At 42.4% G+C, this 26803-nt stretch overlaps 3 protein-coding genes across 4 annotated transcripts; 1 reads left to right on the top strand and 2 right to left on the bottom strand.

Annotated features, from left to right (window-relative positions):
• Positions 1-4900: 4900 nt before the first annotated feature.
• On the bottom strand, positions 4901-9444 carry LOC139534031 (ATP synthase subunit gamma, mitochondrial-like). 2 transcript variants are annotated; one of them, XM_071332673.1, is made up of 9 exons: positions 9279-9444; positions 8653-8687; positions 8335-8466; positions 7719-7926; positions 7435-7578; positions 7188-7252; positions 6054-6209; positions 5665-5761; positions 4901-5045 (listed from the first exon to the last, which is right to left on the bottom strand). In XM_071332673.1, the coding sequence occupies exons 1-9, from the start codon at positions 9317-9319 to the stop codon at positions 5042-5044; spliced, it is 882 nt and encodes a 293-aa protein (XP_071188774.1). In that variant the 5' UTR covers positions 9320-9444; the 3' UTR covers positions 4901-5041. The 2 variants fall into 2 exon arrangements, with proteins under 2 accessions (XP_071188774.1, XP_071188773.1); XM_071332672.1 differs by lacking the exon at positions 4901-5045 and having other exon boundaries at positions 5661-5761; positions 9279-9425.
• LOC139534030 (DNA/RNA-binding protein KIN17-like) lies at positions 9438-13869 on the top strand. The gene is made up of 12 exons (XM_071332671.1): positions 9438-9676; positions 9986-10080; positions 10276-10319; positions 10434-10556; positions 10653-10837; positions 12193-12241; positions 12359-12416; positions 12547-12661; positions 12773-12892; positions 13045-13144; positions 13288-13388; positions 13533-13869. Exons 1-12 carry the CDS (start codon positions 9563-9565, stop codon positions 13593-13595), a joined length of 1167 nt encoding a protein of 388 aa, XP_071188772.1. The 5' UTR covers positions 9438-9562; the 3' UTR covers positions 13596-13869.
• A 162-nt stretch (positions 13870-14031) lies between these two features.
• LOC139534029 (inter-alpha-trypsin inhibitor heavy chain H2-like) lies at positions 14032-25022 on the bottom strand. The gene is made up of 20 exons (XM_071332670.1): positions 24577-25022; positions 24256-24285; positions 23621-23659; positions 22475-22647; positions 22231-22335; positions 21844-22006; positions 21489-21725; positions 21255-21371; positions 20876-21044; positions 20539-20664; positions 20176-20357; positions 19771-19956; positions 18870-19009; positions 18526-18698; positions 18190-18312; positions 15542-15655; positions 15261-15462; positions 14940-15112; positions 14625-14736; positions 14032-14398 (listed from the first exon to the last, which is right to left on the bottom strand). The coding sequence occupies exons 1-20, from the start codon at positions 24667-24669 to the stop codon at positions 14248-14250; spliced, it is 2808 nt and encodes a 935-aa protein (XP_071188771.1). The 5' UTR covers positions 24670-25022; the 3' UTR covers positions 14032-14247.
• Positions 25023-26803: the final 1781 nt, after the last annotated feature.

The following is a 26803-nucleotide window of genomic DNA, read 5'->3' on the forward strand; positions in this document are numbered from 1 at the left end:
GGTAGTCATTCCAAAATCATGTTAAAACACTGTTATTGCAAACAGAGTGAGTCCATGCAACTTATTATGTGATTTGCTAAGCAAATGTTTAATTCTGAACTTATTGAGCCTTACCATAACAAAGGGGTTGAATACTTATTGACTCAAGACATTTCAGCTTTTCATATTTAATTAATTTAGAATTTAGATTTACACTTTGACATTACGGGATATTGTGTGTAGATCAGTGACCAACAAATCTCAATTTAATCAGTTTTAAATTCAGGCTGTAACACAACAAAATGTGGAACAAGTCAAGGGGTAGGAATACTTTCTGAAGGCCTTGTATACATATTCATATTCGTATATACAGTACAGTTAGATTAGAGCTTTAGAAAGAAGAGAGGTGCTGTATCTGTTTTTAAAGCTATACTTGTTTTTTGTCTGAATAACTTCTGGTGGCAGAGCATTCCACGATGACATGGCTCGATAAATAACTGAACGACGCATTAACTCTGTTTCTGGTTTGGGTACCGTGAAGAAACCCATAGTGGCGTATGTATGTACAGTATGTGTGTATGTTTGAAGTGTATGCAAATAGATTATATAAGTGGTTAGGTATTTTCAACACGCAAAGACTAGAAGAGGAGTAGTCAACTTCTCCTCAACCCTCAACCATGAAAGACTATCGTGCATGTTGTTGATGTTAGTTCTGTGTGTGTAGTTAAGGGCAAGGCGTGCTGCTTTGTTTTGATCCAGCTGCACCTTTGCTAGGTCTTTCTTTGCTGCACCTGACTATATTACCAGACAGTAATCAAGATAGGACAAGACCACAGCCTGAACAACTAATACAGTTGATCTTTGTGTCAAAAACTCAGACCACCTTTTTATAACACATACCACTCCCCAACTTCACAACAACTTTGTCAATATCACTTGACCAGGACAACTGACCACCCAATGGTACTCCTAGGAGTTCAGCTTCTTCAACTTGTTCAATGGTCACACCCTTTACACACAGCTCCAGTTGAGGTTTAGGTCTAAGAGACTGCTTTGAACCAAATACAATGCTTTTGGTTTTTGATGTATTTAAAACCAGTTTATTGTTAATTACCCATTCTGGCACTGACTGTAACTCCTTTCAAAGAGTCTCAGTGAGCTCACTGGCTGTAGGTGCTGATGTGTAGAGTGTGCAATCATCAGCATACATAGTCATTTTATCTTTGTGTAAGACAAGTGGAAAATAATTTGTAAAAATAGAGAAGAGTAATGGCCCAAGGCAACTCCCCTGAGGGATACCACACCCTACATATCTGATATTAGAGAAACTTCCATTGAAGAACAGTTTCTGAGTTCTATTGGATAAGTAACTCTCCAACCATGTGATGGCAGGTGATATAAAGCAAAAACAAGTGAGTTTTCTCAAAAACAAATTATAACTAAAACATCAAATGTTGCACTGAAATCTAACAATAAGCTCCAACTATCTTATTATCCATTTCTTCTAGACAATCATCAGACATCTGAGTCTGTGCAGTACAAGTTGAGTACCCTTCTCTATATGCATGCTGAAAGTCAGTATGTAACTTATTCTTTGAAAATAGCATTGTATTTGTTCAAACACAATTTTCTCCATCAGTTTACTAAGAACAGGCAGCAAACTGATTGGGCGACTGTTAGAACCAGGAAAATGGGGCTTTACTATTTTAAGGCAGTGGAATTACTTTAGCTTCCTTCCACGCTTGTGGACACACACTCTCCTTTAGGCTTTGGTTAAAGACATGCCAAATTGGGTTGGCAATACAGTCTGCTACCATTCTCAATAGTTTCCTATCTAGTTTGTCTATACCCGGTGGCTTATCATTATTGATGCGTATCAATAGTTTTTTCACCTCTTCCACACAAACTTGACCGAATTCAAAAAGAGCAATCCTTCACTTTCATTATTATATCTTCAATACACAATATAATGGTTCACTGTTCAATGTTGTCATTTCACTTCTCAGTCTGTCCACTTTACCAGTGAAATAGTCATTGAAATGATTGGTTATATCAAAAGGTTTTCTTATAAATTACCCATCAACTTCAATGAACGATGGAGATGAATTTGGCTTTCTGACCATAATATCATTACAAAGAAAATCCATTGTTTTTTTATGTCATTTATCTTGTTTTGGTAATACAATGTATTCTTGGTCACAAAATGTCTCAATTGACAGTATGTCAACCAATCAGCTGAGCAGCCTGACTTGTTTGCCAGCTTTTTTGCATAGGTTCTTTGAACCACAATTTTCCATTTCATCATTGATCCAGGGGTCTCTGACAGTTCTCACAGTTAGTTCCTTAACAGGTGCATGTTTGTCAACAATTTGCAATAATAATTTGACAAATACTCCAAGTGATGCATCTGGATTCTCCTCCTTATACACATCAGACCACTCATGGACACAGAGAGGTATACACAGACAGGTATATACACAGACATACTTACACACGGCAGGCAGTGACACACAGGTTAGCCCTGTCTGGACCGAGACAGCCAGACACAGCAGCCCCACTCAGATTAGGTTACACTCAATAAAGACGGTATAGAGACACACACCGTTTAATATAAACTCTTCTGTATGTGTTAGCATAGTATTGGCGCTAAGCTCTTAAAAGCACCTTCTGCACTCTGTTTTAGTGGTGTAAAAATAACACAGACAAGAAATAGCATCAGGCTTTATTTTTCTAAGACGCTGGGCTGAGACTGCTGCTAAGCAGGAGTCATCTGATATCACTAAACTAACACTGCTTACAAGGCCTACTACAGAAACAACAAAAACTCTTGAAATAACAGGAATAATGAGAACCCTTTATACAGGTTTTATAGCAATAGGTTAATAACAAGTATAGATGGTTTATAAATCTGAAATAACTCATTGGTTACATAGCGAGTACATTTTTATGGCTCCACTGTGTATGGCTCCACTGTGTATGGCTCCACTGTTCATAAATGAACTGACGAAATGTTGCAGCCCCGGATACCATCAATGAAAAGCGTACTTAACCTTCCATCCCATTTCAGTCGTAGAATCAAATTCTGCAACAAAATGACCAACATAAATATTACCATTGACTGTATTTAACAGTGGAATAACAATATTGGATAAGATGCAGGTGGGATATACAGTAGATATCACACAAACTCATTGAATAACCAGTTTATTCATTGTTTCTTTGTTACATAGAATATCTACGTGTTGAAAAATATAGATCTATACAGAACAAATATATAAATGCAACATGTAAAGTGGTCCCATGTTTCATGAGCTGAAATAAAAGAACCCAGAACTTTTCCATACGAACAAAAAACTTATCTTTCAAATTTTGTGCACAAATTTGTTTACATCCCTGTTAGTGAGCATTCTCCACCTGACATGTGTGTCATAGCAAGAAGCTGATTAAACAGCATGATTATTACACAGGTGCACCGTGTGCTGGGGACAAAAGGTCACTCTAAAATGTGCAGTTTTATCACCCAACACAATTCCACAGATGTCTCAAGTTTTGAGGGAGCGTGTAATTGGCCTGCTGACTGCAGTAATGTCCACCAGAGCTGTTGCCAGAGAATTTCATGTTAATTTCTATACCATAAGCTGCCTCCAATGTTGTTTTTGAGAATTTGGCAGTATGTCCAACCGGCCTCGCAATCGCAGACCACACCAGCCCAGGACCTCCACATCCAGCTTCACCTGCAGCATCATCTGAGACCAGCCACCCGGACAGCTGATGATACTGTGGGTTTGCACAACAGAAGAATTTCTGCACAAACTGTCAGAAACCGTGTCAGGGAAGATCATTTGCGGTCTCGTTGTCCTCACCAGGGTCTTGACCTGACTGCAGTTCAGCGTTGAAACCGGCTTCAGAGGACAAATGCTCACCTTCGATGGACACTGGCACGCTGGAATGGTGTGCTTTTCACAGATGAATCCCAGTTTCAACTGTACCAGGGAGATGGCAGATAGCGTGTATGGTGTCATGTTGGATAGCGGTTTGCTGATGTCAACGTTGTGAACAGAGTGCCCCATGGTGGCGGTGGGGTTATGGTATGGGCAGGCATAAGCTGCAGGCAACAAAGAAAATTGCATTTTTTCGATGGCAATTTGAATCCATAGATACCTTTATGAGATCCTGAGACCCATTGTTGTGCCATTCATACACCGCCATGACCTCATGTCTCAGCATGCTAATGCTCAGCACCATTTCACAAGGACCTGTACCCAATTCCAGGAAGCTGAACATGTTCCAGTTCTTCCATGGCCTGCATACTCAAGATGTCACCCATTGAGCAAGTTCGGGATCGACAGCGTGATCCAGTTCCCGCCAATATCCAGCAACTTCGCACAGCCATTGAAGAGTGGGACAACATTCCACAAGAGACAATCAAAAGCCTGATCAACTCTATGCGAAGGAGATGTCTCACTGCATGAGGCAAATGGTGGTCACACCAGATACTGACTGGTTTCCTGATATCTTTTATTTTTTTAAGGGTCTGTGATCAACAGATGCATATCTGTATTACCAGTCATGTGAAATCTAGAGATTAGGGCCTAATGAATTTATTTAAATTGACTGATTTCCATATATGAATTGTAACTTAGTAAAATCTTTAAATTGTTGCATTTATACATTTTATTAGTGTAGAATACTAAGAGTTGTGCCAAATACCATAACTTTTATTTCAATGATAACCTTTTAGAGTGATACACTCCATAGACAGACTATATTTGGCAGCGGATTAGCATTTTTTCAGACAGAAGGAAAACATAATAGCAAAGTAAAATTGTAGCCTAGCTTTATGCTTAAACATCACTCTTTTTCATGGTCACAAGTAGGATTTATTGTGAGTAGAACTAGGAGGACATATGAAAGGAACATGTTTCTCTGTAAGAGGTTTATTTTTTACCGTATATTTTACAAATAGAAGCACAAATGTTCATAAAACTCTCGACGACAGCCGTTTGAAGTACTCGGAAGCATGTATGCCAGAACCACATGATGGCAGGAGGACCTTGTCCATTTATCTGAAACCACACAGAAAACATTCAGAAAAAACAGGATGAAATCAAAACACCCAACCAAAATGTCACAGTAAATGTGGGGGAATAATAGGGTTTCTAAAAACACAGGATACATGATCGAACACACTAGGCCCTAGATGGAGCTATTCCGTTTTAAGACTACAGTGGGATGGTTTTCCTTACACAGATTAAGCATAGACTATAAAGCACTTGCAACTATCTCCTTTGAGCATAGCAAAGCATAGCACATGTACCCTATGGGCTGTTACCTACAATCACATGATTTATGTCCTGGTACCAACATGAGGGATTGGAGTAATAAGGTTGACAGAAAATAATGATTAGTGAACAAACTTAAAAAGAAGTCTAAATATTTAATAATGACAGACAATGGGTGGGCTCATGCAAGGAATCAAGTTGGGGATATTTTTAAAGGTCTAGGTAACTAATCAAGGTTAAGAATGAGTGGGGATGAATGTGTGTGTGAAGAAAAACATTACTGTGAGGGACAGATCAAACACCAAGGGGAGACAACCAATGTGTGAGGGAGGGAGAGGGACAGAGAGTGAAACAGAGCAAGCGAGAGGGGCAGAAAGAAGCTGACCGTGTGAACAGTACTCACAGGGCAGCAGCTCCGGAGATGATCTCAATGAGCTCCTTGGTGATGACAGCCTGCCTGGTACGGTTGAAGGTGAGGGTCAGCTTGTCAATCATCTCAGCTGGAGGGGAGAGAACAGAGCCAGGGTTGATATGAATCTGAGAACAAAGCCATCACAGTGCAGGCACACAGACCTGGCAACCAGATTAGCTGATATTGTAATATCAACGGCAACCCTAGAGGCATTACACTAGGTCAATCAAGCAGTAGAGGGAGACTGAGGAAGATGATCACAAAGGACTACGGCTACTGTGTGTGCTATGAGGAAGGCAGGACGACTACAACTTAATAGACAAGTGAGGATGAGTAGTAAGCCAGTTGTTAGAGGCAGCGGCTGAGGAGGAGATGCTCACAGGCGTTCTTGCTGGCGCTGTCCATAGCGGTCATCCTGGCACTCTGCTCGCTGGTTGTGGACTCCTTCATGCCAAAGTAGATGATGTTGATCAGGGCAAACTCCTGGTAGTTCCTCAGCACGTCAGCATCAATGTCATCATAGATGCCCATGTTCTCTGTTACAGGAGAGGAAAAAGAAGACATATGATGTCAGTTGGCCATTTTGTGGGGCATACATCTTTAACCCCACCCTAGAGTCGATTGACGTACAAGCGCATCAACCTAATTAACAAACAAAAAAACATCCAAATCTGTGAGTACGTTTTTTTGCATTGGGAGCCACCACATCCGCCGATGTAGCACTTCCACATCTGCGGTGAAAGGTGGCAGACCATGAGCCATCCCGAAACATCGGTCTTCTCGTGAAAACGTCTGTAGCGTCCAAACGGTTTGGCCTAAAAACTATTATGACCACTCTGGAAAGGGGACTCTCACAAACACAATGGTGTCTTCGTTTTCCTCGATCAACCCCACAAATGTCAGGAGACTCGTCTGAAGTAGGTACTGTCCATGTGCCAACTTCTGTTTGGGAAGGAGCGAACCGTTTGGGCTATAAACTAATAGGACCCCCACTGCTGAAAGGAGATTCTCACGAACCCGATGGTGTTCTGTTTAGCTCTACAACCCCCACAAGTGTCACGGGACTCATCTGAAGGTAACCGGTACCGCCTTTTTTTTATTTATTTTTTTTATTATTTTTTTTACAAATGGAAGTATAAAGGTCGTTTTGTGAATACCCCCCAAAAAAGGGGTTAAATGTGTGTACACATGTTGTGTGTGATATTTTTATATACCTCCTAGATTTAGGACAGACACTTCAAAACCTAGTTGCTTATGATTTCTTTTTGGACTGTCCGTTTTGCCATGTATGAATGTGTTATTCAATGTGTTTCCATGGGCTTTAATAGTAAAGGCCAAATATATGTATATATTGTTTTAAAACCTAAAGGGGCCTTACATTTTTTAATCAAATAGCTAAATGATCCATAGTATAACCATCTTAAAACAATTCCATATGTCAGCTTAGCAGCACCCCCCTCCCCGACAACTTAGACTAAAGAATTAAAGCGACCTTCAAACCAATGGTGTTGTACCTGAATTAGCAACAGTATCAATGGAGAAGATGGGCTTCTCATCAGTCTTGTAGGAGATCACAGACCTGAATGAGGGGGTAAAAATAACATCCATTCAAGACTTGTTCTGATAATGGGCTATGTACTTTGAAGGATAAGGATGGGACTATACTTGACGTGAATCTTCCCATACCAATATTGTCTCAACTAAGAAAACATTTGGAGGAGACAAGACACTGATGTGGCTGTGAAAGGAGTCCATCCATACCTGAATCTGTTGTAGATGACAGCACCCTGGTCAAACTCGTAGCCCATGTTGAGCAGCTCTGTGGCGACGATGGAAGCATCGGTAAAGGTGGGGGGCTTGCGGCCCACCTCCTTGCAGCTGAGCAGCAGGTAATTGCTGTGTGTCCTGGGTGGCGGGGAGGGAATACTGTTGTCATGGTAATAAACTAAATTCCAAAGGGAACCACTAAAGTGGACCTGTTGCCGTGGGCATCATACAGTAAAGTAAAGCTGACGTGGCTGTATTTCTTCATTATCATTCTGTACCTCTGCAGGATGTTCCTCAGCTTGTCCCCCACATTGACTACCATCACCTCCTTGCCCTCGCCGGTGAGGGTGGCAATCTTGGCCTTGATGGCCTTGGCCACGTTGGAATGGACGGCGCCACAGAGACCACGGTCAGACGACACACCAATCAGGAGGTGCTTGTTGGCCACTCCCTCTGGGGCCTTGATCTCTGCCTTCTCGTACAGGGCTGGAGGACACACAGGCAAGAGAAGAGGGACCATCAACAGGTTTGTTGAACACCCCGGTCAAACGTCACAAAAGCCTTTCCAATAAGTGTGTGTGAAACAACCTTGATAGTACAGGGATGATATTCAAGAAGAGCCTGAATACCAGGGCTAATTTAGGATCAGGTCCCCTCTGTCCATGTAATCTTATTCGTTGTGATATGAAAGGCTAAACTGATCCTAGATCAGCACTCCTACTCTGAGACTTTATGAATAAAGGCCCTGAACTACCCCTGCCCTCTCACTATAGTCTTAATAGAGGACCACAATAACAGACAGTCATGACCGTCACATAGAAATCATCCATTCCCTTGGATTTTAGTGTGTGTGTGTGTGTATATAGAGATCATGCAGAGCGAGCAATGACATACCCACGGCGCCGTTTCCATAGACACGGGCGGGCTTCAGCTGCCTCTCAGCGCGGGCATACTTAGCAGCGGCCACCATCTTCATGGACTTGGTGATCTTTTGGATGTTCTTGATGGACTTCAAACGGATGGTGACTAGAATGGGAAAGATGGATGCCACTAACTGACTAAACATTTGAGGTTCAAAAACATTGAAACACACAGCTACAATATCATCATGATTTAAAAGTTTCACTTGTGCATAAGACTTTAAAGAGGAAGCTCAAGGGTGAATGTTATGTAATACAGAGTAGTTAAAGGGATGGCAAGGTAAATACTTACTGTCCTTCAAGGTAACCATGTTCCTGACTTGCCCACTACAAAACAAACAGAATTAGCTAGGTAAATTAGAAACATTATCATTGCAAATTCGCAACATATTGAGCATGTCCACGTTTAGGGGATTTGCCTCCCAATACAAATAACTAGCTACCTATAAGCGAATAAATGTTGTTAGTACAACTATACTAGCAATCACTTAACCTTATCCTAGAGTCCATGTCACCAGCTAACAGTTAGCTACCGTTAGCATGTTAGGTTTATCCAGAAAATGCATGCTAACTTAGTTAGTGGGAGGGACAGTGAATTTGACAAGAGCTGAACACTGTTCTGAAAACATCTGGCGTTGCTAAAGAACCATTTAACCAACGTTAGTTAGCTGTCACACAATTCAATGACATGGCTAGTTAGTTAGTAAGCTAATGTCATCTTAGCCACCGCACCGGCTGAACTTGGCCATTCCCAGTGCACCACACACCATCTGCGGCCTACACTGGGTTAGCGCGCCCTTGCAATGTTTTACATGGCTCATCAACACATACGACGTACATACTTGTCATATGTGTACGACAGCACAACGCTCAAAATCATGTTGTCAAAAATACGGAATTTTGCAAATAAAACGTTACCATTGTGGGAGGAACACCAACGCGCTGGTCCTGGCGAACATGATTACTTCGATGAAGGTCAGACTCACAGGACTGCGCAAGCGCACGTAAATGGCAACATGTGTACGAAAAATCAAACCTCGCGTTACTTCAAAGTGCACGTAAATTGATGACGAAATACCCACGGAAGCGGCAGATTTTTATGAGGAAGGAGAAGAGCATAACAACATTTGAACGTGTTCGAGGATTATTTCGAATTTAAATAATTGTCTTGCATATGTTTACGTAGACGATTATTATTTGAAATGGGGAAAGAGGGTTTTCTAAGCCCAAAGGCGATCGGGAATAGGATTAAAGCAAAAGGTCTTCAAAAATTGCGATGGTATTGTCAAATGTGCCAGAAACAATGTCGAGACGAGGTAAGAAAGATGGCTAGCTAAGCTAGCTATCTAACGTTATATAGCGTGACGTTTGGCATATTTGCTAATAGGTGCAAGCCAAATGTTGCACGCGTCATAAACGACCTCCTCATTGGGACATAATGTAAATTAACCATGTAAGTTAGCTAGCGAGCTAGATAGACTGTATTCTCCTCAGGAAAGTAACGTTAGCTAGATCTCGATCAGGCATGTCAGAAGTTAGGCTCTGCGCACTAACGGTAACGCCCGGGACAAGAGCTAGTTAATACAATACAGAAGGTTTAACTAGCTCTCCCTTTCTGCCCATAGAATGGCTTCAAATGCCACTGCATGTCCGAGTCCCACCAGAGACAACTGCTGCTGGCCTCGGAGGACCCCAACAAGATCATGGACAACTTCTCACAGTGAGTCAATCTGCATTTGCTTAGGTCTGGCTGTTGGTATGTCGTGTTCTGTAACACTGTCTCCAATAAATGTTAAAATGACGTGTCAATAATGGTGTGATGATGAGCCAGGGGAGATGTTCCACCAGTGGACTTACTTGCTTTCTCCTCTCTCCTCTCTCCACTCTTCCTCTCTCCACTCTTCCTCTCACCAAGGGAGTTCAAGAATGACTTTATTGAGCTGATTAAAAGACGCTTTGGTAATATTTGATTACTTCTGAATCTATATATGTGCACGCAATATTACACTAGCTACTTATAAAGAGACCGTAAGATAAACCTCGACCTGACTGAATGTCTTTCTCTCGCTCCAGGAACCAAGCGAGTGCAAAACAACATTGTCTATAACGAGTACATCAATGACCGAGAGCATGTCCACATGAACTCCACCCAGTGGGAGACTCTCACTGAATTCACCAAGTGGCTGGGGAAAGAGGGTACTTTCACGCTCATTTCTCTTAGAACGGAGGTTATGTGTGTTTGTCTGTGTCTGTCTGATCCCTGACATTGCTGTGTCTGATGACTTCTCCCAGGTTTCTGTAAGGTGGATGAGACGCCCAAAGGCTGGTACATCCAGTACATCGACCGCGACCCAGAGACCATCCGGAGGCAGGAGGAGCTGGAGAGGAAGAAGAAGCAGGACCTTGATGACCAGGAGCGCAGTGCCAAGTTCATAGAGGAGCAGGTCCGCCGGGGCCAAGGGGGCAGGGAGCCAGAGGTGAGAGAGTACCACTACTGCCCTCCTCTGACTAGGAGGACATATTACACTCTGTCTGCTGAACAAGGACTGGCCAAGGGTTCTGTTTACTCGGGATGTAACGATTCACTGATACGCATCGGCACCCGGTACAAATGTTTAAGATACAAGTGCATTGGTCCGCGGGAGCCCAAACTGATCAAAATGTAGCATATATTGGTCAGAAAATCAATAACAAAAGTTACAAACCCCCAGTTCACTTACGTTTTTTTACAAACCCCCAGTTCACTAACGTTTTTCCAAAAAGACCTCAAATCTTTTGTGACTGAATTTATGTGTCCTTTCCTTCAGTAGCTTATCTAACTAAGCATGTCAATTCATATGACAGTCATTGATCTCCAAGTCAGATAACAACTGTGCACAGAGCAGCTCGCACCCACGAGAGCCTATCCCTGATCTAATATTCATACATCTGTGCGGCACAATCAGCATTCAAATGCTTGTAAAATGGCTCTCGCAATGTCAAATCTTAGGCTTTATTAGTTGGGTGACAACCAATGTAATTTTCTGGGTCATTGTTACCAAATGCACTGTACTTTTCTTTTTTACTGGTTGTTGTTTTACTGGAGTTGTATAGGCTACTGGAGTGGACACAACTCACATCTTTCTGATTGCACAACTAACTTTTGATTGAGGCTTTTCGATTGCCGGGTTCACCATAACAAATTGTTTAAAGCAAAACCACCAAAACTATCAGTGCATTTTGTCATTTTTACATGAACAGGTTAAAGTTGTAATTTCATAACAAGCATTTTGCAAGCCTGTGGTCGGAGCGGGAGAAGAGCAGCTCTCCTCCGTAAAGTTCACAACCATTTGCTTTTGAGACGGTGAAATCCAAAGCTGCGTTATATTAATTTGCTATTTTAGCTAATTTCTATTTAAAAAATACAGACATTTTACAAAATAATCAGTAGGTGAATGAGATTTCAAAAGTGAGGGGCCAAAAAGCAGAAATCCCCCCCCCCCCCCCCTCCTAATCAGATAGTGGTAGATGCTCAGTTTGCCCTCTGGCTAAGCTCAGGCGCCTACACACACCATACATCATTCTCACGCACACACAGCTAGCTCAGAGAAGTCATCTCCGACAGATCCAGCTCAGAGGCCCCGCTCCTAAACTTCATCAGTATCAGATTTTAATTTAGAATGGAAAATAATTCAACCAAATCACACAGATTTATTTCAAACTAAAAGTTTTGTTCCTGTATCGTATCGAATCGTGCTTGAAAGGAAAGATTCACATCCCTACTGTTCAGCAAAGATACTGTTTACCTATGACATGTCATGGACTCAAAACAATCTGTCCCTCTTTTTTTCAGGAAGCACCGGTTTTCACTGAGTTGAAACGAGAAAGTGAAGAAGAGAAAAGTATGTTTAAAAGAATATATATATAGATAACTCACGATGATTTTGGTCAGAAATTATACCGATTACACCGTTTTGTCTGCTCATCTCTCGCTGGTTATATTTCGGATTATATTTCAGTTACCTTCAATCTGGCCAAGGGCTCCTGTTCCTCTGCGGATGGCCTATCTAAAGCCAGGTACAGTAATCTGAAGCTCAGTAAGAATGACTCACCGTCATCAATAGCAATGCAAAACAGCAAAAGTAAATGACTGTGGGGATTTCACTCTTTCACTCAGATTAACACTGTGTTTACCTCTTCCCCTTAGTGTGGCCCTGGGTCCCAGTGCCCTGAAGGCAGCAGGTTCAGGGAAAAGGAAAGATGCGCCCTCCACCTCAGAAGCCAAAGAGAAGAAGAAATCAGCCCTGGGTGAGATCATGGAGGTACGGTAGTGTTTCCAGTTCTCCCACTCAGATCTGACTTGATGCACTGTCAAGTTAACTCTGTGTTTAACACGTGCGCATGTAACCCTTTGTGAACTGCGTTATGTTCAGATGGAGGAGCAGAAGAAGAGGTCTGTGAGAGCGGACCACTGGCTGCACCCCGGCATCGTAATCAAAGTTGTTACCAAGAGACTGGGGGAGAAGTACCACAAGAAGAAAGGAGTCGTCAAGGTAACACATTAGTTCCACACATGCGTGATCATATCCAAGATGTTTGATTGGGACAGTTTTGTGTTCTAAGTAGCTTATAAGAGGTTTATAGTCAGTACGCTGCCATTGAGAATAATATCATATGTATTTAGGCTAACAGTTCTGTGTTGTAGGAGGTCCAGGATAAATACACAGCCGTAGTGAAGATGATTGACTCAGGGGACAAACTGAAACTAGACCAGAGTCACCTGGAGACAGTCATCCCTGCACCAGGTAACCTAGTTCTCGCCACGGTTACGCACACACATGTCCACATGAAATTGATGATTTGCAAACTGTACATTTTTACTTTATCTATAATCTGACCTGTTATTTCACCAAATCTAATAATCAAATCTATCCCATCTGTCCCACAGGTAAACGGGTCCTGGTTCTGAACGGTGTGTACAGAGACACAGAGGCCCTACTGGACTCCATAGACGAGAGAAAGTTCAGTGCCACCCTCACACTTGACTCGGTAAGGACCAGGCACAAAATGGCTCTCGTCATGCATCAGTTTCTACCGTTTGGTGGTGGAATAGATGTTTGGTATAGAAACTGCTTTGGGATGATATGAATGGTTCTTATTTTCTCATACAAGGGTGTGTTTTTTCTTCCTCAGGGTCGGATGAAAGGGAGGAGGGTGAACGGGATTGCCTATGAGGATTTCTCTAAAATGGCCTGATCTATCATGACTTCTGTTACATGACAGCGTAACCCAAGAGCCCCCACCACTGAGGCCCATCAGCCGAGAGACTCTACTGTGTCAGAGTTACTTTCTCTAAATATCCCAGAATGCATTTTCTATGGAGGTATCTCTTCCTGACTTAGCCAAGCAATGATTATGGGGGGGGGAAACATTTTATTTTTATTTTTATTTTGTATTGTTATTCAAATGGTTCTCTACAAATACATTTAATGTTGTAATATTACTTATTGAATAAAGTTTGACCTATGAATTGTTTGATACAATGGTTGATTGAAAAACATTTGGATTTTGCCATGTAAGATGAGGTCTGAGAAATACAACAGTCACTGGAATGTTCTGGTTAAGAAGTGCACATAAAGTTCAAAGCCGGCAGCATAGTCTTCATGGAAATAATGAAACATTCACACTGCTATACATACTGATACTGCTTTTTATAATGTTTTATGAAGAGAGAGAGAGTTGTCAGACAGAGATGTGATATGAAAACAGGTAATAACAGATATGTGTAGTCAGATTGGCTGCATATGTGTGTCTCCTGTACCTGAGGAATAGGATATCCCTTATAACTACGCCCTGTCTCTGACTGCCTGGGTTACATGGTACCCCTGTGTGCCTTGCGATTGGTCACTCAGAGTGGGAGCGGCAGGAAGCTGTCGAGTCGCGGGACGATGTAGTTGGTGTAATGGCCGTCGATGAAGCCTTTGCCACTGTTGTGGATGAACCAGCAGAAGACGTCAGATCCACGTTTATTATCCTGTCTGTAGTCCTTCTGCCAGCCCCTGTCACACACATCGAATAGTTACAACCTCATCTACAGTCCTCACTGTGTTAGCACTCACATGCACTTTGTCCCACTGTGTGATATGGTGGAAGAATTACCTGAACAGAGATGAAGTCTACCGACTGAGTATGTGTGACGTTGTTTTTGTGTGACGATGTTTTTCCTGTAATGGTGTGTGGTTTACCTGGCAGCAGGGATGTGCATGAGAGAGTGTGTGTTCTTACCTGGTGACGACCAGCTTGTTGCCCTTCACCTCCATGGTGGCCTCCTTCTTCAGAGGGTCAGCTCCCTGGTGCATGTTAAACACCCTCACCTCTGGCTCCTGGCCAAACTGACCTACACACACACACACAGAGAGAGAGAGATCAGTGAAACCTAGTGAAGTAGGCTGTGATTAAATATAGGGATACTGCTGCAGGATTCACTTTAAGGGAGACGTAGGGTATCTTGCCACTATATGTAAAATAATTTAATTAGATTATAACATTATTGTAACAGTACAGTAACAGGGTAACACTTGAGTCCAATTGGTGACCTACCTATAAGGCCGTGGGCCTGAGAGGAGTACTGGTTGTTGTTGGGGATATAGAGGCCCAGGAAGTCCACGTGGGTTGGGTGTTTCTTCCACACACGATGTAGCAGCACCATCACAGTGATCTTGTCATCCACTGTCACCATCACCTTGGAGTCCTTCACTATGGAAACATTCACCCTGAAACACACAGAGATCATAGCATGTGGTTAAAACAGGGAACCGTGTACTTTTGAAATGTACTGTTTTACCTTCTCACAGTAAAATAGGCTGATGGTGCCTGACCAGCGGTTTGTGTGTGTCTGTGTGTGCGTGTGCATGTTCCTACCTGTCCTGGGTGATGTCGGCCGTGGCTCCCCAGGTGAAGGAGTGATTGTTCCTGCCGTAGGTCAGGTCGATACGGTCGGTGCTGACTGACACCCTGATGCCGTCAGGCTGGTAGAACACTGAGACGGTGCCAAAGTACGTGTTCACCTTCTCCTCCACCCCCACCCTCTTAGAGCCAACCAACTGGCCATTCACCACCACACCTAGAGGACAAAGATGGCGGAGAATAGAGGTAAGAGGACACAAGCACAGACACACACAATTTTGCATGCACACGCATACCTGCACCAGGGTCTGACACCAGATTGAGGATGTGTCCAGGCTCTGAGTCGATGTTGAAGCAGACGTCCATATTGTTTTTAGGCAGGTGGACGATGAAGTGAGGGTCGTTCTCCACTGTCACACAGAAAACACACAGACAAATAACCGTTACTATAGTGGCACAATGGACATAAGAATATTACCCACTGAGAAATTGCCAGGTAGGGAGGTAGGCGATGTTGATGGCCCAATGCAGCTGTTTTTATCTCAATATCAAATCATTTCTGGGTAACAATTAAGTAACTTACTGTGATTGTTTTGAAATTAAAATGGTCAAAAATAAACAAAAATAGTTACATGTGGACAGTACCAAAACAAATGATCTATTGATTCTGTCTCTTTGCAGCAAAATCTGCAGTACTGGGATAGTTGTATCCCCCATATCTATAACATTCTATTCGTTGCAAGAATTTTGTATAGTATATCCAGCGTTGTTTTCTGTATCAGTTCATAAACCATGTGCCATGGAATCAATACATCGAGAATCTCTTCCAGACTATTTTGCAAATATATATGGCACAGCTGTTATTTTTTGGGTTCTTAAATGAAACTGATATACTTTTTTATTTATCACAATTTTCTTTAGCCAATTTTGGTCTTTAATGCAGGGCCGACAGACAAGTTCCTTACTTTCTCCCCCTTCCACTTGCCTCTACCATTTTACATTTTGAGTACAGCAGACATTTCCATATATTTTTGTTAGCTGCATGTGTGACAACTCCGCCAGTCCTATTTAGGATATAATTTACAAAGATTATACCTTTTTTAAACATTCTTTACAAAAATATAGTTTTTTTAATCAATTAGTATATTTGAATTTAACCATAATATTTGTTGTAATATTTGTTCTGTTTTTTTTTCTGGTGGATGAAACTGTAATTGCAACCAACTTTCTATGGCTTGTTTTAAAATAGTGATATTTTGGAGATTATTTCCTTTTCAAATAACCGAAAGTGAGAGGCTGTAATCTGAATAAAGGGAAAAGGGCCATTCTTGAACATGGGGTAAGACATCCTTACTAATCTGTTAGAGAAGCAGTTTGGATTTAAGTATAACTTTGGAATGACTGAAGCCTTTAGTGAGAGGTCTAATGCTTTAATATTTAATCATTATTGTCCTCCGAATTCATATTATTTATATAAATAGGTCCGCTTAATTTTGTCTGGCTTGCCATTCCAAATAAAATATAATATTTTTGTTCATATAATTTAAAAAAACAAGTCGCTAGGTGTACAGTAGTCAAGGCCATAAGCAAATAGGTAAACTGGGATATGACTAAAAGTTAATGAGGGTGATTTTTCCACAAATAGACAGGTATTTTCCTTTCCACGGTAGCAAGATCTTATCTATTTTTGCTAACTTTACATTAAAATGTATTGTAATGAGATAATTTCTTTCTTTCGAGATATGAATACCGAGCATGTCCACTTCACCGTTAGACCATTTTAGTGGTAAATTACATGGTAATGTAAAAGTTTTATTTTTTAGTGATCCAATACGTAGCATTGTACACTTACCATCATTTGGTTGTAATCCAGAGAGGTTAAAAAAGTATCTAGATCGTCTTTGAGGCTGTGAAGGGATCCAAATTGTGGATTTAAAAGAAAACATGAATCATCAGCTTACAATTAGACCTTTGTTTTTAAGTCCTGGATTTCTAGGCACTTGATATTATTGTTGGATCTGATTTTAATAGTTAACATTTCGATGGCCATAATAAATAGATATGCCGATAGTGGGCAACCTTGTTTTACTCCTCTTGACAGTTTCAAACTTTCTGAGAAGTAGACATTATTTAATATTACACCTAGGGTTGAAAATTGAAATATTCCAGGCATATATATATATATATATATATATATATCTATATATATATAGATATATATATATAAATTCCAGTCGTACTTTATCAAAAGCCTTTTCAAAGTCAGTTATGAAAATCAGGCCTGGTTTCCCAGATTTGGCATAGTGTTCTATTGTTTCCCGTACTTGTCTTATATTATCTCCAATGTGTCGTCCATGTAAAAAACTGTCTGATTAGGATGAATAATATCCCACTATACCTTTTTAATTCTGAGCGCTATACACTTTGTTAGAATTTTTGCATCACAACACTGAAGTTTAAAAAAAATTGCTTCTTAGCAAAATGCTATTTCTGAAGCAAAAATGTAGCTAGGACTGTCTGGGAGTGGTCTGAGAGAGGGGCCTAATTGGAGGAGCCTAATGGGAGGGATGTGTAACCTGAAAACTAGCTGTTATAGGCAGAGAGGTGTGCAAACTCTCTTTGTTATTGGTCTATTAACTTATATCGCCTGGTGATGTCACGAGGCAGTCCAAAAACACCACACAGCAAAACAAGCTGAAATTTCAGGCAAACTTTTCAAACAGCTCTTACACAGTGCATTATCATAATATTCACAATTTCACAGCATTATTCCAACCTCATAGTCTGGAAATATATATACAACAGAGGGAAATCACGTTTTGTCCACACTGCCCCTTTAAAAACACAGTGAATGGCTATGTGTGTGTTTCTACGTATTGTGATATGGACAGGTAGAGAAGCATTATACTGTGCTATAGAGGTGTGTGTGTGTTGTTATTGTCACCTATGGTGATGTGATCTGGTAGGGGCCTCTCGGCGTGGCTAGGGGGGGCAGGGGTGGTCATCTGGACCCAGGGGGGGATGCTGTGAACCATCTGCACTGGAGTCCTTCCCCCAAGAGATCCTCCTACACACACACACACACACACACACACACACACACACACACACACACACACACACACACACACACACACACACACACACACACACACACACACACACACACACACACACACACACACACACAACGAGTTTGGGAAAGCTTTAGTCACTCTCTTGCCCTCATGTACATTTACAAGACCCAAAATGGGGGACTCTAGTGATTTTGATCAGGCACCTGCACAGCATCCCTGTTTGGGGTCCTTAGGGGAGTCAGCGAGCAGCCTCTCCTTGGCATCCTCACTCTCCACCAGTAGGGTAGTGAGGGGCGTGACAAACTGGTGCTCCACAGCCAGGGTCAGGATCCTCTGTGTGATCTTCCTCTTCTGACCAGCAGTGGGGGCCAGGGACCTGCAGGGAACAGGGATATAACATTCACAAAATGTTACTCTGTGTGTTTATTTATGCTCTGTATTCTGTATCGAAGGGCTGGCAAATTATAGCACAAGCTTTGTATTCACTCCTTAAATTGAAAATAAAGATGTGTTAAACTCTCTCTCTCTCTCTTTCTCCCTCTCTCACCTCTCGGCCAGTAGCTGGTTGACAGTGATGTAGGCCCACATCTGTCTGGCGAAGCCAGTGAAGGCATGCTGCTGCTGGGCCAGCGCAGCGTCTAGCTCCAGGTAGTCTGCTTCAGTCTGTAGGGACAGGTCCAGACGATCCTGGGAAGAAGAGGTGGACAGAGAGAGGGTAGGACACGGGTGTGTGTGTGTGTGTGTGTGTGTGTGTGTGTGTGTGTGTGTGTGTGTGTGTGTGTGTGTGTGTGTGTGTGTGTGTGTGTGTGTGTGTGTGTGTGTGTGTGTGTGTGTGTGTGTGTGTGTGTGTGTGTGTGTGTGTGTGTGTGTGTGTGTGTATGCAGTGGTGTAAAGTACTTAAGTAAAAAATATTTTAAAGTACTACTTAAGTAATTTTTTTCGGGTATCTGTACTTTACTATTTATATGTTTGACTACTTTTACTTCACTACATTCCTACTAAAAGTATGTACTTTGTACTCCATACATTTTCCCTGACACCCAAAAGTACTTTTTACATTTTGAATGCTTAGCAGGACAGGAAAATGGAAAATTCCCCCACTTATCAAGAGAATATCCCTGGTCATCGCTACTGCCTCATATCTGGTGGACTCACTAAACAAAATGTTTTGTTTGTTAATTATGTCTGAGTGTTGGAGTTTTCCCATGGCTATCTGGTTTGGTTAATATAAGCAATTTCAAATTATTTATACTTTTTAGTTTTACTTTTGATACTTAAGTAGATTTAAAACCAAATACTTTCAGACTTTTACTCCAGTAGTATTTTACTGGGTGACTTTCACTTTCACTTTTCACATTTTCTTTACTTTTATTCAAGTATGACTTTTGGGTACTTTTTTTTTGGTGTGTGTATGAGTGTGCATGCGTGCATGTGTATGTATGACTCACAGCGGATGCAGTGGTGAAGCTGTTTAGAGTAGTGGACTCAGAGGGCAGCACCTTCCCAGCCACCACCAGCTCTGAGCCACTGAAATACTTGTCAAAGTGGTTCTGGGTGACGTCAGAGACAGAGTCCTCTGGGAACTGAACCGTGATCTTCCTCAGGAGGGGAGACGAGACCTGGCTGTAGAACCGCTGCAGGGGGAGAACGGAGGAGGGCGATGAGTTCCCAGAGGTCAGATATGGCGGTGAGAGAGTGATTATACAACAATAGGAGGGGAATTCAGTAGAGAGGTAGTCATACAAAAGGGGGAGAGCGGAGGGAGGGGATGGAGGAGGAGTAGTGATACAACTGGATGCAGGATTAGGTAGAGAAGGATGAATGGGAGTTTTAGGGAGAGGGGTCTATTGTACCCGTATCTGATCTGAGGCGTCGTGGCTGGTGTAGATCCTCTGGGCTACGCCCCTATTCTCCATGGCGATGCGTTCCAGGAAGTCGTAGTCGACATCGAAGCCGATGCCCAATGAGAAGAGAGAGAACTCCTCCCTCATGACCTTCTTCACATTCTTCTGGATGGCGCTGAGCTTGATCTCTCCTACGCAGAGAGGGAGAGATGGTGGATGACGGTAGCACAATAATATGAAGGGCAGTACACCACTAGAGGTTATTAGATGGGGTGTGGGGGGGGGGGGGGGTGAAGGGGGTTGAAGTGGTATGAGGTGGGGGATGAAAAGTCAGTCATTGTCAGTTTTGGGATCAGCAGCGGTATGTCTCACCGACAGTGGGGTCTCCATCAGACACCAGCATGATCATGGAGACAGAGCGTGGGTCGATCATGCCCTGATTGGACGCCTTCACCAGCATCTGCACCGCCCTCATCAATGCCTCATTGATATTGGTGCCTGAATCGGGTCAAAGGGTAGCGAGAGCCAATCAGATACATATCCAGACAACCTTTCGTTATCCACCACTCTTTCCTCTCTTCCTCTTTCCTCTGTCTCTCCCCATGACTTAATTCCATCCAACTCTCTACTTCCTTATACTCCACATCTCCCTCTTTCTCTGTCGCTCTCTTTCTTTCATCCCTCCCTTCTCTCTCCCCCCTTCTCTCACCTCCGTTGGGTTTGATGTTCTGGATGTATTTCTTGGCCTCAGCCACCTGTATGGTGCTGCCTGGAACCAGCTCCTCACTCCAGCAGCGCACGTTGTGGTTGAAGTCAACAATGCTGAAGTAGTCATCCATGGTCAGGTCATCCAATATGGTCTGCATAGCCTCCACAGTCTGAGAGAGAGAGAGTTATAGAGCAAGAGAGAGAGATAAAGTCATAAATGAGATTGGAGAGTAAATTAAGTGCAGTTTCACAGAATACCCACATGAGGGCAGTGTTGCATTTGGCAGGCAGGCTCTGCCGGTTGTGAGAGAAGAGAGATGTACGACCCTGATGGGGCACAGATTGACCCCTGTGAGTTTTTCTATGGTTACGTCACACACCTGCTTCATCTTGACTCCCCACATAGATCCACTGACGTCAATGACGAACACAATGTTTTTAGGAAGTGGGGAGAGGTTGGCCGGGGCAAAGAAATGCACAAAATGCCCGTCAGAAACCTAGGAGAAACAGTGAGATAACAGTGACCCATACTTTCTGTATTACATTTCCGTTACAAAGTAAAGTGACACAAAGACTGTGTTACTGCGTGTGTTTCTGTCAGTGTGTGTACCCACATGTAGTTCCCCGGCGTTACTGTCTCTCAGGACATCGTATTTGACGGTAAAGACGCCATCGATGGCGCTGGTGGTGCAGTTCTCGCACTTCCTCTGCTGCTGGAGCGAGGGCTTGAACACCACGTGAGCCTTGTCCTTCGAGGAGGTGAGTTTGGCCATGCCGCTGAAATGCTCTCCCAAGGTGTTGGGTGTCTCCACAGAGGCGATGCCGCTGGGCTCATAGATATACACGTCCACCTGCAGAGAGACAGGGAGAAGGCTCACATACGCTGACACATCAGCACTGACCTATCAAATAGAGTCGTTAAATACCACACACAGGCACGCACACACGCACAAACGTAGGCTCTCTCACCTGGAACTGAGGCACCAGTCGTCCAGGCTGCAGGTATAGTGAGTGTTCATAGAAGCCCAGCTTCCTCTGCATCATTTCCTGGTAGTGCAATTCAAACTCTATCTTACTGCCGGGAGGCACGTGGACCTCCGCCTTAAAGGTCTCCATGTCCTGGGAGTTAGCCCTGTGGTGTAGCATTACCAGCTCTATAGTCAGTCACAGGACACTAGAAAGGTCTTATGTAACAACAATGTTTGTTATACACGGTATAGACCATTATGAATGGCATAGGATTCATAACGGTCAAAAAATGGGTGGGAACCCATTTCCTTGTATTGTCCAAGATCTCATTCTTCAGTATAGCTACACTAGATACCATAGCCATGGTGCATTGTGGGCTGTACGTACCTGACGAGGCCTGCGGCCTTCCCTCTGGCTCTAGCCTGAGCGTAGAGGTTCCTAGCCACAGTCTTCTCCTTCACTGAGCCCACAAACGTGATCCCATTCACATTCCTAACAACAGGACACCATAGTTCACAGCTCTTTCCATTCATTTCAGGGTTTTATTGCAGTGTGATTGCAATTGTGACATTGGGATTGTGATTGAGAATTGAGATTGTGATTTTTATTGTGATTGAGATGGTTGGCTCACATGGTGAAGTTGGTGATGAAGGCTCGTTTGGGGATCTGGACGTTGAAGCCAATGCTCTGGGCATTTGGACCAGAGTTGACCACAGAGCTCTTGACCGTGGTGTGGCAGAACCGCGACGTGATGCGGCTCTCCACCTTGTAGCTCTTAACTGTGATGTCATCACCCCGGATGGCCTACAGAGAGAGGTGGAGCACGTGAGACTGACTTTGGCTGTGATGTCATCAACTAGGGACGAGTGCCGTTGCATAGGAATTATGAGTCAAGCTCTCTACATCTTTACATATAAACCACATAAAACAACTGGTTTCGGGACACAGAATCTTTTTTTTTTTTATCTACAAATCAAAATATCTGACTGAAAAATGGATAGGAAACATGTTTCTTTGGAGTATCTACTTGATGATAAAAAACCTTAAGAACACCTGCTCTTTCAATGACATAGACTGACCAGGTGAATCCAGGAGGAAGCTATGATCCCTTTTTGAAGTCACTTGTTAAATACATTTCAATCAATATAGATGAAGGGGAGGAGATAGGTTAAAGGCTTTTTAAGCCTTGAGACAATTGAGACATGTTTTTTGTGTGTGTGCCGTCCCGAGGGTGAATGAGCAAAGCAAAATGTTTAAGTGCCTTTGAATGGGGTATGGTAGTAGGTGCCAGGCGCAGCGGTTTGTGTCAGGAACTGCAATGCTGCTGGGTTTTTAACGCTCAACAGTTTCCTGTGTCTATCAAGAATGGTCTACCACCCAAAGGACATCCAGCCAATTTGACACAACTGTGAAAAGCATTGGAGTCAACATGGACCAACATCCCTGTGGAACGCTTTCGACACCTTGTAGAATCCATGCCCTGAGGAATTGAAGCTGTTCTGGGGGCAAAAAGTGGAGGTGCAACTCAATAATAGGAAGGTGTTCCTAATGTTTGGTATAGTCAGTGTATAACAGGCTGTGAATTCTGAGAAAGAAAGTGACACATTTTACCACAGAAACGTTAAATGGATGTAGCAACTGCAGAGGGAAGTCAATAACCTGTCTGTCAGAGGATTCTCTTCAAACAGGACCATTGATTAGTAGATAAGAGGACTAAACTCTGTCACAGTGGACAGAGGGGTCGAACATCAAGCAGAGACCGGAGAGAGAAACCTACCTCAAACTCTTCCTGCTCCTCACTGGTCAATATTGCCCTCTGGGAACACACAGAAACAATGAGCTCTATACCAATCAATCAAGCTAATGTATTTTATAAATCTCTTTTTACATCAGCTGTTGTCACAAAGTGCTTTACAGATACCCATTCTAAAACCCCAAAAAGCAAGCAATGCAGATGCAGGAGTATCTGTATTGTCCCATACTGCCCTCAGAGAGAAAATGTTTCATATGTAACAGTAACTATAGTTAGGTGAAAATTACATAACAATTCTATAGACATTCTAAATTAAATGTTTGAATTGTCAGTAAGCCTATATTGACCACATGTATAGGACTTTCATTGGGTTCAATCCATTGACCTCTACGTAACCCCTTTATCAATAGTTCAGAGGTCAATGAAGCAGACTGCTTGCTTTTACATGTTGTTGGTGTTCTATTTCTGTAACTGGGCAAAACAAAAAACCCACCTCAAGACAGGATAATTTCCCTCATAATATGTTGCATTATTGAATCAATGTCATGTTGAATATAAGAAATGCAGATTATTAACGATTGTGAGTAGTAAACTATGACATTATATAACATTAGCTCAGACAAATTGTTTGAAAAAAGAAAAGAAGAGTTTCATCTCACCTTAAATCGTCCATGTTGTTCCTCTAATGACTGGTAGAACAAAAGGGCCGTTTGTAAAATAGAGAATAAAAGTTGTACATTAATCAGTCACATGGACGTCATATAAAATATAGTTCTGTAAAAGGAACGTTATCAAAAAACACATTTGACAGAGAGATGGCTGTATCTACACACATTTGTATTTATTAAGGATCCACAGTAGCTGCTGCCAAGGCAGGAGCTACTCTTTCTGGGGTCCAGCAGCATTAAGGCAATTAAGACACATCTATAAAACAAATCTCGTTATCGTATAACAGTCGACATTGAACTATATGAACTCACCGTTTCCGTCTCCCACTCTCCCTCTACCACAAACTCAAAGCAGTGGGTTTGGTGTAGGGCCAGCAGGCCTAGGAGGAGAGCCAGGCGTCTCATGGTTCCAGGCCTGTATGTGTTGCCTGAGGTTTAACACTCCCAAATATTGTCCTTCAGCCGGGACCCAAGAGGGAGTAGAAAGATCCCAAAATGAGGGTTAAAAATCCACTGAGTGCTGATAGACGCTTGGCCCCAGTCAATATTTGTTGTGTTTCACGTAACCCGGAGAGGGAAACTTTGAAACTTGACCTGCCGTGTAGGAGGGTAAATACAGCATATTTGGGATCGTACAGGTTCGGTTTTGGGCTGGTTTTCTCTTTGATTTATGCAGGCCTGAAGCCTGCAACACGCACAGACAATCAGAACTGGGTTTCCAATGCTGGTATGTACAGATGTAAACGCTGGCATGCTGTAGCAGTAGTTTCCTCTCTCTATGTGATCATAATAATACCTGTGGGTTGGCCACGTGGCAGTGGAGCTAACGTTTGGACTTTAGACAGAGTTCAAACATTCCATTTGGCGCCAAATTTGGCCACTTTGCATGGCAATCACTGTGAGGTCAGATCAATTCCCTTTTCTCTGTGCAACAACAATAGAATAAAAACAGAAATAGAGGGAAAAAAGGGACTATTGACCTTTGTCACCATGCTGGGTGTGCACTGCATTAAAGGAATAATCCACTAAAAAACGATATTTTGGTATTTGTAGTCCACTGTTGATTCAGTCCCAAAATGTTTTGCATGTGAGCAATCAAATTTTCGATTTGGGACTTTCAAAAAGCACATTGTAACTTGCCACATCATCATGATAATGCAAATCGCTTGATTCCTTGACTACTGACACCCAAAACACTTTGAGACTAATGCATTTTTAAAAATCGTTTTTGAGTGGATTATTCCTTGAAGGTGGAAACACTTTTCCTGAATGATTAATTGACCAATCATAGGGAGTCTCTCGCAAGCTCTCTGGGGGAATCATGCAACTGGGTTTAGTGTTTGAGGGAGTGTGGTGCTGAGACTACTACATCTGAGAGGACACACCTTACTATCCAGACCTCTGTCTCAGACATGCACCACTGTCACATAGCAATATCAAATGCTACTATATTATATATTTTTATTTTCCCAGTATTATACAGTACACAAATCTTTGAAAATGTGCATATACATTAATATTTTCCATAAAGAAATCTCAATTAAAAAAACACACACCACAATTTTTGAATTATATTTAAATGTGTATTAAAATAGTAATCTGATCTTATCGTTTTGATTTAATTATGAGCAGTATAGGCACCAGGGTTGTGGTCAATTCCTTTTTTTCTCAGTCAATTTAGAAAGTAAACTGAAATTCCAATTCAATTTCAACTTTCCTCATTGCCTTCTGTAAAATAACTTGGAGTTGGAATTGGAATTGGAATTTCAGTGTACTTCCTGAATCGACTGATTTAAAATGGAATGGTCCCCAACCCTGGTAGGCACAGTTCAATCACATTATCAATCAGAAAGACACAGGATGGTCATGGCTGCTGCCAACTGGTCTTCTGAGGTCAAATGTCACCTGCCCCGTGGGGGTGCCTTCACATGCTCCAATTCCTGGCCTCTTCCATGTTTTATGGGGCTCCCTGACCATGAGGGGCTTTTGCTTGTCTGACAGTTTCATGAAAATCAGAGCTCTGAGCCTGATTTCCCTCTGTATACCGACCAGTGCGGACCTCTCGTCCCCTGCCAGGTGCTGGCTGGCTTTACTGGGAGATGAACCGCCCTATCTGATGTGACCAGTTCTTCAGTCACAACTCCTGTAGAACTACAGAGGAACTGTGTAATCCAAAAAATAAGACATGTACCTAAGGACTAAATGTCAAGAATACACTGCTTTATCTCACCACTGTTTTATGTTCTTTAAAGTTCAACTTCAATGTCTGCTGAAATGCGTTCGGAAATGTTTTCCACTCATTAAGAAATGTAAATGCACATTTCTGGAGAAAAAAAAGCACTTGAAAAAGAGACATAGAAAACCACTTGAAATTGATTGAACACACACACACGCACACGCACACGCACACACACACGCACACGCACACGCACACACACACACACACACAGCAAAGCCTACTACAATGCCAACCCAAAAAAAGTATTGCTCAGAAAATAAACAGCCCCTAAAACATCCTGTAACGTCTCAGGTGAAATGA

Source organism: Salvelinus alpinus, chromosome 11, assembly GCF_045679555.1.
Source record: "Salvelinus alpinus chromosome 11, SLU_Salpinus.1, whole genome shotgun sequence".
NCBI lineage: Eukaryota > Metazoa > Chordata > Actinopteri > Salmoniformes > Salmonidae > Salvelinus > Salvelinus alpinus.